At 39.2% G+C, this 16,818-nt stretch overlaps 1 protein-coding gene across 1 annotated transcript in view; it reads right to left on the minus strand.

Annotated features, from left to right (window-relative positions):
* The window catches only part of CNKSR2 (connector enhancer of kinase suppressor of Ras 2), a 269,030-nt gene extending 252,613 nt beyond the window's left edge, over positions 1–16,417 (minus strand). Inside the window, exon 1 of the mRNA XM_081807972.1 lies at positions 15,348–16,417. Coding sequence (XP_081664098.1) covers positions 15,348–15,411 — 64 coding nt within the window. The 5' untranslated portion in view covers positions 15,412–16,417. The remainder of the gene's footprint in view (positions 1–15,347) is intronic.
* Positions 16,418–16,818: the final 401 nt, after the last annotated feature.

The following is a 16,818-nucleotide window of genomic DNA, read 5'->3' on the forward strand; positions in this document are numbered from 1 at the left end:
CATTTCTCTGAAAAGCTGTGGTTCCTTCCCACATGACTTTTAAATACTCAATAGGAATTATTAGGATGACATACCAAATGAGTCTAGCTTGTACTATTTCCCCTAATATTCATTTTTATTCCAGTGTCTATCATTTCATCTGTTCTTCCATCTTCTTGTACTTCTATGGAATGACTTCTAAACTTACTGCTTCTCTTAAATCCAGATATGCTCATCATAAGCAGGAAAAAATATCAATTAGTTTCTCCTAGTATAGTCATATTGAGGACCTACATATAAAAACCTATTTTATTTTTACAAATTATTTTTCCTTTTTATTACAGTATGCTCATTACATTACAATATGGTCATTACAGTGAATTTTTAAAAATTATATTAGTAGGTAGGCTATATTATCTATGAGTTTTGTTTCAGAAGACATTATATAAGGTACATACAGAGGGTACTGAGTCCTAAAGAAATGATGTAGGGAAAAAAGAATAAAGTAGACTACAATATGTGGACTTTATTTGGATCCTGATTTAAGGAAAAAACTATAAAAATGTTTGACATTTACAAAACCAGAAATTTGAACCACTAGATATTTACTGATATAAAGAAATAAATTTTGGTGTGATAATCATGTTATTCGTTTCAGTATATACGATGTGTATATTTTTAAGTCCTTACTTTTCAGAAATACATACCAGCCTTAATTTTTTGTGATCTCGTTACTGGTGCATCACTAAGGAGAAAAATGTTATTAGATCCATAGGTATTATTCTGCTATATTTACTTTCTGTGTGTATTGGTCACAAATATAAGAATGAAGTGGCAAAGCACCCTCATGTAAAAAGAAATCTCACAATGAGAAACTAAATGGTTTCTTTAAACATTGAAATAGACACATCTTAAAATTAATGCAGATGGAGATTCATGGTGTTACCATATTTAAAAGTCTATCTCTACCAGACTGCTTATTAAAAGTCTATTTCTATCAGACCGCTTATTAACACAGGATGTCAATAATTATTTCAAGGAAAGTGATAAAGTTCTCAAAAACATCTCCAAACAAAATTAATTTTAATTCATATGGATTTTTTTTTTTAAAGATTTTATTTATTTATTTGACAGAGAGAGACACAGCAAGAGAGGGAATACAAGCAGTAGGAGTGCGAGAGGGAGAAGCAGGCTTCCTGCCGAGCAGGGAGCCCGATGCTGGGCTCGATCCCAGGACCTGGAATCATGACCTGAGCTGAAGGCAGACGCTTAAAGACTGAGCCACCCAGGCGCCCCTCATATGGATTTTAAAAGATAATGAGCACTTTGGAAAATACTTTACATAATCAATTGGACAATAATCCTAAGGAAACTTCAAAATAGCTGGTAATTACCACAGTTCAGTTTTTTTTTTTTTTTGCACCTATTATCCTGGGTATTGTGATAGCTTTCATAAATAATGAGAGGCTTCAAATCATTCTCTACACAAGCAAAGAACAATGTAAGTTGTTTTCCCTTATTTTAAAACTTCCAGTCTAAAGCAAACTCACCTCAACTGCATTAAAGAAAAACAAAGAGAAATAAGAAATATCATTTTTGTGTTTTTACTCTGAACAAATCCAACTTTTAAGTTCCTAAATACATGCTAGAATATATATTTTATATATACATGCAAAACCACATGTATCATTTTAAAATATAATGTAGATGGAATTTTACCTTTCATTACTACTTTATAAATACTCAACTGATCAAACATCTCTAGTTCAACTTGACCACTCCATATTTTGCATTGACTTCACAATAGTTTTTGACTATGATTAAATTTTCTTTAACACTTAAATTCCTTTTGTGATTCACTATGCTATCATATCATATTACAATCTGGTCTAAGATAAAGGAGTTTCCAAACAAAACAAAACAATTTGGGGGCAATAATTACCATCTAGTAGGTAGGTAAGGATTTCAAAGCTGTAGGCATGCACTGAATAAAGTCTGCTGTTCAAAGAAACACTAATGAAATGCAGATAGCAATGCTAACCACTGCTAAGTAAAGCTAAACAAAAGAATATAACAAGCCATTATTTGTAGTATAATGTAAAGCCATTTATGAACATCTATTATCAGACACCATGTATTTTGATTAACAATCCTTTTAGAACAAAACATTCCAGCACTGGGTTGGTAGTAGCAGTGGTCTCAGGTAGACCCTTTGTTTAGGTCTACACTCAGCAGAGGTGAGAATCAAACTCCTGAGGTTCACATCAAAATAGGAAAATGTCACCAAGACTATAATTATATGTGGCATCTTTGTCATTGGCTTAAGTACTATTCTGAATGGAAACACCTCAACACACACAAACCCACACACCCCACCCACCCACACACCCCTTTAGAGGCCAAAAGGACCCAAGAACCATAGTCCACCTTACCACGCACTACAGAAGGTAGGTCTGGTGGAGTGGACATCCACATCTTTGAAAGTATTCCCAGGATTCCTCTCATTTCATATGTACCTCTGGTAGAATGGCAAGGTGGAAATATTATATGTTTTGTAGCCAGTTAGAAATCTATTCAAATTTTGCTTCTTCCACTATTTATTAATTTTTCAAAATATTTATTGAATACCTGCTAAATAAATTTTTGGGTATATAGAATAAGTCATTCAATATTTCTAAGCAAAAGTGTCTTCATTTGTAAAGCAGTGATAATTCCAATCTTTCAGGGCTAGGCTAGGAATAAGATAATGCAGAGAAAACACCCAGCACAGTACATGGTATGTAGTAAGTACTCAATAAATATTATCTATTAGTAGTTGTGCCTTTGAAGATTGCCAACAGAATGCAATCAATTCCTTAATTTAAAAAAAAAAAGCTGGCATTTACCATGCACTTACTATGTACCAGGCATTGTTTTAAGTATACCATAACCCTATGAGGTAGGTAATAATATCACCCCTATTTTACAAAAATGAAAAAACCTGGCAAGTTACTTAAATTCTCCCTCAAAAATCACACAGCTAGGAAGTAATAGAGTCTGGATATAACTAACCCAGGCATCTGATTCCAAAGTGCTCTTTACTATATCCTATATGGTGCCAATTTTTACAGGGTAGAAAATTTAGGAAATGTTTTAGAAGTCAAGTCTGGTATGGAAGTGCTGAATATTGTACACCTGAAACTAATATTACACTGTATGTTAACTAACTGGAATTAAAATAAAACCTTAAAAAAATAAAAGTCAAGTCTGAAGATAATTATGTACAAACCTGAATTGTGTTCCCCACCCACTAAAGTGTAAATCCAATTTAACAGAGAAAAAAAGAGTTGAGGTCTGACCTAATTCCATCACTGAATAGCTGTACAATCCTTGTTGAGCTGCTTAACTTCTCTGCACCTTACCTGTAAAAGGGTGTCAATAACAGTTCCTTATCTTATTTTAAGGATTACTACTAATAATAGATGTGAAGTGCATGAGACCTTCCCAACTTTGGCGAATGAAGGGAAGAACCAAGCTGTATCATAGAATGTTTACAAAAATATTCCAAAAAAAAAAATAAAAAACCATGATTCGAAGTATGCAGAAATTCTAACTAAAAATACAACTCACTTCTAGCTAGTGTATTTTCAGTATGGAAATGGCTCCTGGCAGAGTACAGTACTTGAAAACACCATCTCCTCCTGGGTCAAACAATTTCTTTCCAACCTTGTTTGCATTATAAGATCAATCAGCAAACCCTTCCTTCACATATTAAGAGTGAACTTCAGGGGCACCTGGGTGGCTCAGTCATTAAGCGTCTGCCTTCGGCTCAGGTCATGGTCCCAGGGTCCTGGGATCAAGCCCCACATCAGGTTCCCTGCTCCGCAGGAAGCCTGCTTTTCCCTCTCCCACTCCCCCTGCTTCTCTTCCCTCTCTTTCTGAGTCTCTCTCTGTCAAATAAATAAATAAAATCTTTAAAAAAAAGTAAACTTCAATAAGAACCTACTGTAATTATCACAAATCTCAAATAAACAAGATCTGAATTAACATGTTTTTACCATAAATATACTTAAAGCATTATATCTAGAGACAGACTAGAAAGAAAAATTATCTATTACTCAGTATTTCATAGAGAAAGCTTCTCTGTGTGTGTGACAATTCAACATCAAACTGAAAGCCTTGGATCTGATAGCTAGAAGGCAAAGGAACAGTCTTCTAGATAAGAAAATCTCTGCCACTGATTTAATGCAACAGTGATGTCAACAGAAACTGCCACAAGACTTGCCATGGCACTACTATGGAGGGAAATCAGGAAGGAGCAGCTAAGCGCTGCCACGCATGTTGGTTCTTTACCACACTGGACTCAGAATCCACATAGGTCCTGGCAAGTGGGAAGGAAAACCATCAACTGGACTACATGTCTGTTTTGAGCTCCATTAATAAAAACTCTGCAACATTTTCTCTTTTATATGTTTTTAACAGCTCAGTGGTTTGTTTTGAAAGCTTATAAATGAATTATATGAAATTAAAATGTGAATTTTATGCTCAGCCAGGAAAAAAAATCACAACTCCCCAGGACTATCAAACATTTTAAAAATAATGTGGATGGTTGAAAAATAAAAGTATATGAAATAAACTCCCATGTATATATGAAACATACCAAAATTATAATAAGAATTCAGCTAATGTTGAAATTAATCATTCAGCATAATTACCTAAGGCCACTACTTTAAAGGTTTTTATTAATAAGTCACATTGTAAGTCTAACAACTTGCTAGAAAATAGATTCTTTCATAATCTTTGGTAAACAAGTTGAAAAAAGTAAAATCCAGGATCGAAGCCAGCCTTCCATTGATCTGTTGTAGATATTATTTGAGAAAACATGTTGCAAGCCCATTTTAAAAATAGCAGATGTAGCTGAAACAAAATAAAAAATCCAAACAAACAAACAAAATAAAGGATATTGGGCAACACTTTATTTATTTAAAGATTTTATTTATTTATCCGACAGAGAGAGACACAGCAAGAGAGGGAACACAAGCAGGGGGAGTGGGAGAGTGAGAAGCAGGCTTCCCACAGAGCAGGGAGCCTGATGCGGGGCTCGATCCCAGGACCCTGGGATCATGACCTGAGCCAAAGGCAGATGCTTAACGACTAAGCTACCCAGGCGCCCCCAGGCAACACTTTAAAAGCAACTAACAATGTGGTTTCTCTTTTTTTTTTTTTTTTTATTTGACAGAGAGCGAGATAGTGAGAGCAGGAACACAAGCAGGGGGAGTGGGAGAGGGAGAAGCAGGCTTCCCGCCGAGCAGGGAGCCCGATGCGGGACTCAATCCCAGGACCCTGGGATCATGACCTGAGCCGAAGGCAGACGCTCAACGACTGAGCCACCCAGGTGCCCTGGTTTCTCTTTTTATCTACTACCTTATTAGAAGACTTTCTAACCTACCTAATCAGATTAATTTCCAAGAACATTAATGTCAAGTAAATATAAAAGAGATTAAGTGTGTTGGGTTGCCTGGGTGGTTCAGCTGGTTAAGTGCCCGACTCCTGATTTTGACTCAGGTCATGATCTCAGGGTCATGAGATGAGCCCTGAGTAGGGGTCCACACTCAGCGTGGAGCCTGCTTGAGATTCTCTTTCCCTCTCCCTCTGCCCCTCCTCTCTCTTTCTCTCCCCCTCTCTCTAAAAAAAAGGAGAGAGATAAGTGTGTAATACTTGATATTAATTATGTAATGTTTTTTTAAAACATTTTTATTATTGAAGTATATATGACATGCTATATTAGTTTCAGGTGTACAACATAATGATTCAACAATTATATACATTATGCAATGCTCACCATTATAATTATAGTCACTATCTATCTCCATAAAATGTTACTACAGTATTATTGACTTCATTCCTTATACTGTACTTTTCATCTCCATGACTTATTTTATAACTGGAAGTTTGTACCTCTTAATCTATTTTGCTCATCCCCCATCCCTCCCCTCCAACAATCACCAGTTTGTTCTCTGTATTTATGAGTCTGTGTTTTCGTTTGCTCTTTTGTTTTCTAGATTCCACATGTAAGTGAAATCATATGATATTTGTCTTTCTCTGTATGACTTATTTCACCTAACACAATATTCTCTAGGTCTATCCATGTTACCATAAATGGCAAGATCTCATTTGTGTTTTTATAGCTGAGTAATATTCCTGTGTGTGTCTGTGTGTATCTCTTCTTTATACATTCATCTATTGATGGACACTTAGATTGCATCCATATCTTGGCTACTGTAAATAATGCTGCAATAAACATTGGGGCATATATATCTTTTCAAGTAAGTATTTTTGTTTTCTTTGGATAAACACCCAGTAGTGGATATAACAATGTTTTCATCTTGGCAAACTATTATACATTAATGCCATTGTGAATTTTGTTTTATTTAATAAATCTTGGTTTTAAAAACAATTTTATGTTGTGATATTCAACAGATGAGCACAGAAAACTAAAATAGCAGGTACTGTACTTAGTAAAATTTAAGATTCAATAAATTTATGTAAATACCCATAACCCTTTCTTCCCTGAAACTGCAAAAGTTAATGAAAACTTTTATTAGAATTAATGATTGTAATTTAAATTGAAATCAAACAAATTAAATACATCTTTAAAGTCTAAAAAATTCTATCATATTGAATAGTTATTTGTAGTTTAAATCAGGGCACAATTGCAACACACTGTTTTATAGTACTAGCTAGAAAGATTAAGTCTGAAGGTGTTTTATTAAAAGTTAACAGATCTGCAAAAAGCTAAGTTAAAGTCTTAAAAATTTCGCTTACTCTGATTTATACTGTACATTGTAAATTTGTGGGGAGGGACTTGCTTTATTAGAAAAATCTATTACTTGCTACTTGGTTATCCAGTAACATGTAATTAACAAAAAAACCCATATAAGGCACATGTATTTAAAAAGTTATACTTCACTGGGGCGCCTGGGTGGCTCAGTTGGTTGAGCGACTGCCTTCGGCTCGGGTCATGATCCTGGAGTCCCGGGATTGAGTCCCGCATCGGGCTCCCTGCTCAGCAGGGAGTCTGCTTCTCCCTCTGACCCTCCTCCCTCTCATGCTCTCTGTCTCTCATTCTCTCTCTCTCAAATAAATAATAAATAAAAAAAAAAATCTTAAAAAAAAAAAAGTTATACTTCACAATAACTTTCTACATAGGTTCTTAACAAGTGCCCTTCAAAAATTAGCCCAAATTTATATTCACTTTAAAAAATTAAAATTCATTTTTCAACATCAGGAGGGATGGAAAATTATATAAGAAATGCTGATTTAAGATGCATTTTTAAGTATCTTAGTTTTTTTTTTTTTTTAAAGATTTTATTTATTCATTTGAGACAGAGAGCATGAGAGGGAGGAGGGTCAGAGGGAGAAGCAGACTCCCTGCCGAGCAGGGAGCCCGACGCGGGACTCGATCCCGGGACTCCAGGATCATGACCTGAGCCGAAGGCAGTCGCTTAACCAACTGAGCCACCCAGGCGCCCTTAAGTATCTTAGTTTTATTCCTATTAATAAAAATATAAATTCAATATTAAGTATAATAAAGATAATGGTTATTATTAAATTAAAAAGCAATTTCTCCATTTTATCATCCAAGTTAACAAAGGATATTTTCTTTTCACAACAGAAAAATGCATTTTAATTTCTTACATGGTTTTTTTTCTAAGAGGAGAAACTTTTTATTTTTATTTTTTAATTTTAATTTTTTTTTAGGATTTTATTTATTTGACAGAGAGACAGTGAGACAGGGAACACAAGAAGTGGGGAGAGGGAGAAGCAGGCCTCCCGCGGAGCAGGGAGCCTGATGTGGGGCTCGATCCCAGGACCCTGGGATCATGACCTAAGCCGAAGGCAGGCACTCAACGACTGAGCCACTCAGGCGCCCCAGAGGAGAGACTTTAAAAAAATTTTTTTTTACATTTATTTGTCAGAGAAAGAGAGAGAGAGCACAAGCAGGGAGACCAGCAGGCAGAGCAGGCAGAGGGAGAAGCAGGCTCCCCACTGAACAAGAAGCCCAATGAGGGACTCCATCCCAGGACCCTGGGATCATGACCTGAGCCGAAGACAAATGCTTAACCAACTGAGTCACCCAGGTATCCCTATAAGAGCAGAAATTTAAAACATTTTATCAATTTCACTCTACCATGCATTCCAAAATACACAGAGTTCTTTTAAAAACACTGAAATGAAGAAACAATTAGAAAATTTGTAAAAAAAAAAATAAATTCTTAAGAGGTATGTTTTAATTTTTAAGTAATGTTTGCCTATTGTGTTGGCCTATTAATAATGTGGTATCAGCAAATAATATTTATAGCTTAAACACAGAAGTGTTGTAGATACATTGAAATTATTCACATTTCTTAATGAAATGAATCTAAACCATGATTTAGGTCATTGAATTGACTAGAGCGATACAACTATGAATTAAAGCAACCCCACTTCTACTGTATTCTGGCACACAATATACAACTTGGCATTGAAGTATCCATTAGAGCATTATAAGGGACTTTACATGCATTTTCATTTAGGAAAGCAGATTTGCTGACAGACCAGTAATTTGTGATATTTATGTATTCCTTCCTTCAACAAATATTTCCTGAGTGCTTACTTTTCACCAGATACTTTCTTATGCCTTGTTATGCAAATAAGATGAGGTCCCTGACCTCAACAAATAACCATAGAAATTAATGTAAAAATAAAACTGGCATATGGAACGAAGATACAAATGGTACCTGGAGAGCACACAACTGAGGATTTGATGTGACCTGGGGAATGGAGAAGGCTTTTCTGAGGCATAGAAGGGGAGGCTTGAGATATGATGGATGAGTAGGACTTAACTGGGTGAAGAAAAAAGCAAGAGAAACTGTATTAAGTGCAGAGGCCCAGTGGTATGCAAACAAGATTGAAAGGCCAGTGTAACTGGTGCTAGGAATAAGGGTTATTTCAAAGGCAATAGCCAAACCTTCAATGGTCTTAAAAGCCATATTAAGAACTTTTATCTTCATCCTAAAAACAATGAGAAGCCACTAAATTTTTTAAACTGATGGGGGTGAGAAGTGAGAGGATAGGATCAGATGAGAAACATTCCTAAGAAATTTATCCTGATTATAGGTTTATGGATCCCCCCAAAAAAACACCCAAAAAATAAACAAAAAGAAAGATGCTAAAATTATCATGACCTTGACTGAAAAGATATTTTGTCCTTTGCAATAGAAGAAAAAGAGGAAGTAAAGTACATTAATTTTACATTTTCTAAACCCAAACCAGCACTTCTCAAATTATTCCACTGATGTATCCATAACTGCTGAACGAAGTTTACTCATAACCCTGGAAGGTCTAGGAGACGCAGCTTGAAACAGCTTGCTGCAAGCCTAAAATTCCTGTTAAGCCTCTGGTCTCATCTTTAAAATCATGCCAATTTTGCTTTCTACACCATGAATTTAACATCCAGGTTTGTTTTAATGCAAAAACAATGTTTTACAATACTTAGCAAAAATCAACTCTTTGTCTTCTTTTGATCATTTAGCTCCCACAACCACAGAAATGTTCCATTTTGGGGAACACAAGCCCATGCTATGCATGAAAACTGTGAATTCACTCACTGAATGTTATTCAACACAATGATCCTGTAGTGAAGATTACATTTGCTTTTCTTTAGCCAGACACTAAACTATGACAAAATCTTAAAAAATAAAAAGCTTAGGCTATATATTTTTTTCAAATTACTTACTCTCCCTTCCCTCTCTTAAAGTATAGATGATCCATCCTTCTAGTACTCTTTATAGAAACTAATCCTTCATCTTTCACAATAAACCTTATGTGTTGAGGTGCTGTAGGGAAGTCACATAGAGAGCTAAAAGTCATTAAGAACAAATTTAAGTCCCACTCTGCTATACATGAAAAATGATAATTTATCATTAAGAACAATAGCAATATTTAAAAGCCTATCTTCATTCTTCATATAAGAATTTGGATGAGTAAAATTCTAAATATCCAAAAACATAATGTTGATGTAATTAATCTTCAAAATAACTCACTTTAACATTATTTCCAAATTATTCCTGAGAAACAGATTTGAAACAGCTGTACTAATTCAATACACATTCTTTGTGGGCTTATTTTTGGCAGCCAAAGTTTTATAATGTGGTATTTATTTAAACTTAGGACATGATGAGAGTTTTATTGTCTTTGTGAAATGCAGATTTGTTCTTGTACTTTTGTGCCACCTACTCATGGCTCCTCCATTTTCCCTCTACTGCCCACCTCTCTCCTTCAACCAGACAAACCTAGACACAACCATTCTGGTTAATCACCCCATCTCAACTCCAAAGTCTCTTGCTGTGCCTTTATATTTAGACTACATCCATCTTAGAATATGCCTTAGTTAAATAAATTGCATAAAAAGTTGCTAAAACCCCACCTTCCCCATGGATTCCTTCCTGACTGATTAAAAGCATCATCTTGTCTTTCCACTGGTGCTTGTACACATAATGCAAACATTTTTTAAATTTAGCAAATGTTCTAGTTGGCACCTGTCTGTTTTGGCTTAGGTTTCTCAACGTCACTGCCATCCCTTACAGAGACTAATTTCCCCAAAGCAGAGAATAATTTACTTAAAATAATCCATTAAAGCCCCTTCCATGTAGAAGTATGGAGTAAACAATCTCTAAGCACCAGAATGTATCTACATAAATAGACTCTTTTTTCCTAATCTGTACTAAATCATGAGTGTTACCTTAAGGAGTAAATGTTAATGACAGTATAAATAAAATGATATTTTCCTGTAAACTCTACATACAGAAAAGGTGAATTTCTTCTTTGTGTGAAATGACAAGTATTGAGTTTCAAAAAATGTCAAATCGAGAGTAGGTGATTGTTGGTGACTATCTAGTCATACTGCAATTGAGGAAAGCAACTAATTTTTCAAAAATGATAGGACTAGTTTGATCATGTAAGTTTAACATATTTTTTACAATGCATACTTCTCAAGTTTCTGCCAGAAAATTTTTCCTAAGACAGTTTAATTCAAAAATTGGACATTTTCCTTCATCTTAATAAAATAAATTTCAACCTCAGCTCTAGGTCCTATGAAAGGGGTAAAACTATTAGAGAGCACTGTGCCTGTCAAAATTTCTGTATCTTATCAGATACATTCTCCTCTGTAGCATTTAACTCTTATAATAAATAGACCTTATTTCATCACTGCATTTTCCTCTTTTGTAGGGTTGTATGCAAAGTGATGGCTTTATCTTTGTTTTTTGTACCTAAAATAATGTATTTCATTTTCTATCCTCAAGATGGCTGAGTCATCAGGACAGAAAGTAGAAGTCAGTGAATGGTTTTCAAAGAAAATGGTTTATAGTAAACAGAAAAGAGCAGTGCAGTTAATTGTTGGATGGTTTGAGAAAAGACTATCTTAAAAATTTAGATTTTAGGACTCATACTATGGGTAGAAAGAGCTAAGTCACAGAGACCATAAGAGAAGACCAGCAAAGCAGGGCCTGTTGGTGACTCTGAAAACAATAATTCATTTTATTTGATCAGGGAAGGGATTAAAGATCACTGGAAAAAATGTCATGAAGGGAGTTAGCCACAGAAAATAACTTTATTTTAGTCATATGGATATTTTGGAGGAGTTTCAAAGTTGGAAAAACTGTGAGAAGAAAACTGGAATTATTGGGTGTGACACGGACAAGGAAAATTAATACTGAAATTAATAATAGGGGCCTGAAGTGTTCAGACATTTTTGCTTTATTTCAGTGGGCAAAAAAGTAAACTCAAACAACTGTAGATTATGGAGTGTTTCTATAGGCCCTGCAAGTGAATAGGTAAGAGCTGAGATATGATGTATTTTAGAGTAATACACTGAGCAAAAATCAGAAACCGTTATTGGCCTACTTTTCTACCTACAGCTTTCTCTAATAAAGGCTTTGCTTTTACTCTAAAAAGGTTTACATTTTATAATTTTGTCAAAACTACAAGGATTGAATGCAATTTCCTACTGAAAAAAAGGCTGTTTCAAATGCTAAATGATGTGTATTTGATTTTCTCAAAAAATATTTTTATAAAATTAATTTTGAAGTTCTATTATTTCCAAATAGCCTGAAGTACTATCAAGATATCTGGAATGTAACTGCTTATTTTACTGACTCATGAGGAGTCCATATATTTATTGGAACTAACATTGACACTGTGTCACATCAATTTTTTATTGTTGGAAGAAAATTCATTGAGTATTGGATTTTACAAGTAGTGGTGTTGGTGGTGAGGAAAAAATGCAAGTGTTTCCTTATATCTTTACTAATAATTAATACATAAATTTAAATTTGCCTCCCTCAAATACATTTTAGTAAAAAAGATCAAAATGAATTGCAATGTATAAATGGTCCTTCATAAACAGTTTTGAATATATGTTAACAAAGCTTAATAATCTCATCAGCCCTTTTTTTTCCTTCATCTCCTTCTCTGCTGAATTTCTATATCACTTATATAAATTGTCTGGAAGCACAAATATATGGCCATGCTATTTTTATATGCTTAATGTTTCCTTTTCTGTTTAGTGAAGAGAAAAACACCCTAGAAAGAGCATAAAGCATGTACCTTACTAAACAGAGTTATAACTATTTATGATTGTGACTAGCTGAAAGCATATGCTATATACTTTAAATGTTAAGGATGATGAAACTGTCACATTAGGAGCATGCTTTGAAGAACTCCCACAATGTTGCAGTTGTTCAAAAGTCTTGTTCATTCTTTGTTACTGCCTTTATAACACTATACATTATACAACACCAAAGGAAGTTTGGCCATTCCAAAGCTACAGCCTCAATTAGTTGACTTTTAAACATTACTGCATCTGAGGAAAGGGTGAGAAGTTTTTTTTCTTTTTAATGTGTTTACTTGTAAAGTTTATTTGGGGAAAGGAGTAGGGAGGAAAAATTAATTAAGGTAACAGTATAATTACAAGTTGAGGAAATGTTCATTTTGTCCAACTGTTCTTTAAAATCTTGTTTTCTGTTACTATCTTAAATTAAATTTATATGAAGATTATAGAAATTTCAGCAGTAAGCAGTTTGGGATTTGAAATATCCAGATAATGACATCAGTTTTTCTCTTCTAATGTGTACAAAAATATACAAATTCTATCTTGGCTACTTGCTTGATCTTTTCAAATAGCTCTAACATGAATCACCAACAGGTATGAAAATAAATTATTCAACTTACACGTAACAATCATTTAAAATCACAGCTAACAATGTTAGCTCAACTTCAAAGATGCTGCATTTTAGGCTGGAGAGATTTTTAAAGGGCTGGAAAGATTTTTAAAGGACTACTATACTGGAAATCTAATAATGTGTGTCAGAATATATGTGTCGTATGTTCTACTTGCTTCAGTAGACCTAAACTGTAGAGAAAGAAGAAACTGTAAGATTATACTGGGAGGGTGGAGGTGAAGAAGATGGAGTATGCATCACTCACTACAAGCATCATGGGAATTTGTGAAGGTAATCAGACTCCCATGGAGCCAAGAAAGCTTTCTGTTGAGTATTTCAGTAACAGACTCAAACCAAAGTAACCTTTTACGCAAATTCAAAGAAAGGGTTTTTTAATTAAGCATTCTTGCTTCTTGCGCACCGCCTGGCTCTTTCTTCCATGACTGAGAAACAGAGAAGACAGATGTTTGTTTCTGACAATCCAAAGGGGGGTGGGGGTTAGTGGGAATCTAGGAAAGCATAATTTCAATAGCCAATATGAAGAGAAGAAACAGAAAAATGAGCCACTGCAGGACTTTGTCTTAGTCATGGCACCCATGGCACCTTAGCACAACGCACCACACACAGGGGAGCAGTTGATAATTAATTCTACTTAATTCAATACACTCTCATGTGTACTGTGATTTGCAGTTACGAAGCACTTTTCACATATTAGAAAAGAAAAAACTAATTAAATGAGAAATAAAGGGGCCAGTAAGGGAATAAAAGGAAAGCAAATGTATAAAGAAAAATCCGTAAGAATAAGCAAGAGGCCGAAAAGGTTCAGAAAAGGAGGAAACAAAATTGAGTTTCTCTCTGTCACTCTTAATCACTTCCAATCACCCCACCTTTCGTTCTAAAGTACCTGGAGCTTAGAAAGTCTGCCTGCTAAGCAAGCCCCCAAAAGGGGCTCCCTCATCTCCGCAACACGCATTTTCACAAATGATAAGCCTTTGGCTCCTGACTAATCTACCTAGAGTTTGTGCCTAGGAATAACCACAAGCAAAGCTCTAACATCTCCCAAGTGTGGCCAGGAATCCTTTATTTCATCCCATCCATCCCTGTTGGCATTCCCCAAATCTTAGGAATCTTGGTGATGGGGGAGGCAGTGGTCATGGGGTGGGGGGAATCCTCTACAAGCCCCTTAACTCAGACAACAGAGGGAGATAGTGAGGCAGGAAAGCCCAGGGACTAAAGAAAAAGCCCACGTTTGAGACTAGGAGGGCGAGTATCTACAACTGTGGTTATTAGAAATTGCCAGGGAAAAAAAGGGGCGAGCCTTCAAGATGGAAGAAATGAGGGGGCACTTGAATGCGCATCACCTTACACCTGGCGTCGAGCCCCCAATAAAAAACCATGAGATCCAAAGCCTCGACCAGCGAGAAGAGGAAGAGGCAAAGGACGTGGGGGGTGGGGGTGGGGGAACAGGGGTTTGCGCAGGAGGGAGCCCGCAGATACCAGCGCGGATGCTGTCCCAGGGGAAGCATGTTTTTCTCTCCCCCAAAGTAGCGCATCCCCCGAGCATCCTCAGCCCAAACTGGGGGAGTTCGCCCGACTCAAACCCGGGCAGCCGCGTCCTGACCCCATTATATGGGCTTAAAAGTTGTAGGGAGAGTTGGCGCTGGAAAAAGCACCTGGCAGGGGCGGCCACCGAGGGGGCGTTAGGTTTCCCAGGAACAAAGGGGCCCGGGAAGGAACGAGCAAAGGAGCAGGTCCCTGGGGGCTCCTCCCTGAGGGGAGAGACAAGGGTCGCCACGTCCTCTCGGCCTAGGGGCGCCGTGAGGAGCGGGGAGGAGGCGAGAGGTACTGGGATTCCGCGGCCCGCCTTCTAACCCTATCCCGTAGCGCCGGCAACACCCGCGCTCTCCGCGCCCCTCTCTAACTGGGGAGCCACCACTGAAGACAATAGGAGATCGGGATCCCGAGCCCCAGCCTGCCCCGGAGGACCTCCGCCTCCCCCCCAGCGCACCACGATCAGCCAGTGGAAGCCCCGATGGCGGGCTCGGCCGCAGTAGGCGCCCCTTCCCTCTCGCGCGCCAGTACCCCGGCGCCCCAGGACCGCCTCGCCCTCTGCACAGCGGGCATTACCTTTCATCCAGTCCACTACTTGACTCGGAGACCATTTGCTCACGGGTTCCATGATCAGAGCCATGGACACGGGGTCGCTACCGCGCGGGGCGCGGAGATCAGAAACAAAACGAACTCGGTAGCCCGAGCCGCCCTCAGGTGGGGTCCCTTGCTGGCCGCTGCCTCGCTGGGCGGGTGGCAAGAAGACGGCTTTTGTGTGTCGGGTCTCGCGGCTGCAATGTCTCTTAGCAAACGGCGAACAGCAGCGGCGGGAGCGGCGACGGGGAGAGAAACGCTCTGGGGTCGCGGCTCTGTGCGGACTCTCTGCACGCTCCCCGCAGAGGCTGCTGCTGCAGCTGTTGCTCCGCCGCTCCGCTCCGGTCTCCGTCCCTCCAGGGCTTCAGTTCACGGCTTGCACTGCCGAGGGTCGAGGAGCTGAGAAAAGAAGCCGCGGCCGCAAGCCTGCAACCAACTTGCCCGCTCGCCTCGCGCGCGGGAGTGAAGCTCGGGGCACCACAAGCTGCCCGGCGGAAATGACGAGGGGCCTCCTGCCACCCAAAATATCTCTCCGCAGCCCTCGGGTGCGGGGCGCGCGCGCCACAAGCCCCCCGCCCGCTCGCCGCCGCGCGGTCCCGCCCCCGGGGCCGACGGCAGGCGCGCGAGGCGCGTGCGCGCTCCGGCACGAGGCCCGAGCCCGGGGTCTGCCTGTCAGTCAGGCAGGTGCGAGTGGCTCACAGATTCGCGTTCCCGCCCGGCGAGCCGCCCCGGGATAGAGGCGCGCTAGGAGCGCGTGCGCAGCGGTGTCGGCGCGAGTCCCTGCCCCAGGGTCAGTCAGTCAGTTGCCGGCTGCTCGGTGGGGCCTCTGAGCGGACGTGGCGGCTGCGGGACGGGCCGCCCACCAGTTGAACGCTGAATGCTCAGGCGGCTGAGGAGGTACCTATGGCCCCGCCGTCAAGGGGAGGGGGACACCGCCGAGCGCGGGGGTTACAGCGAGAGCCCGGGCTTTCCTCGCTCACGCCCTCCCTGCGGCTGAGTGGGCTTCCGAGGTGATTCCCGAGCCCCGTGCACGCTTGCGGAGACGGGGGCGTGGAATGCCGCGGACGAGAACCGGCTCCGCCAGCCAGAAACGCAGCGATGACGAGGCAGGAGGGCCCGTGCTGTCGGACCGCCCCTGGTGGTGCCCCGGGCCTGGGAAGTCAGGCGTGGAGCCTGCAGGGCTGGTCGTGGTGATACCGAGACAGGTTCGGCCCCACGTGCCTTTTGAAGGGCTCAGTGCCGGGTTTTCGGCCAACTCCTTCAAAGCCGAGAGTGTCCAGTACCTATTTTAGGGGATGTCCTTTTGTTTTCAGATAATCTTATATAAGAACTGAGGGGTAACCCTGGGATTTAAAATGAGTGATAAATTGTAAACATGATTCTTCAAAACTCAGGTTCTTCAGAAATCTTACAAAGGCTACTGTGCAACCCTTAGTAAAAGAGTTTGCCTAATGAG

The sequence above is a fragment of the Leptonychotes weddellii genome, chromosome X, assembly GCF_054177405.1.
Source record: "Leptonychotes weddellii isolate Sample4059 chromosome X, ASM5417740v2, whole genome shotgun sequence".
Lineage (NCBI taxonomy): Eukaryota > Metazoa > Chordata > Mammalia > Carnivora > Phocidae > Leptonychotes > Leptonychotes weddellii.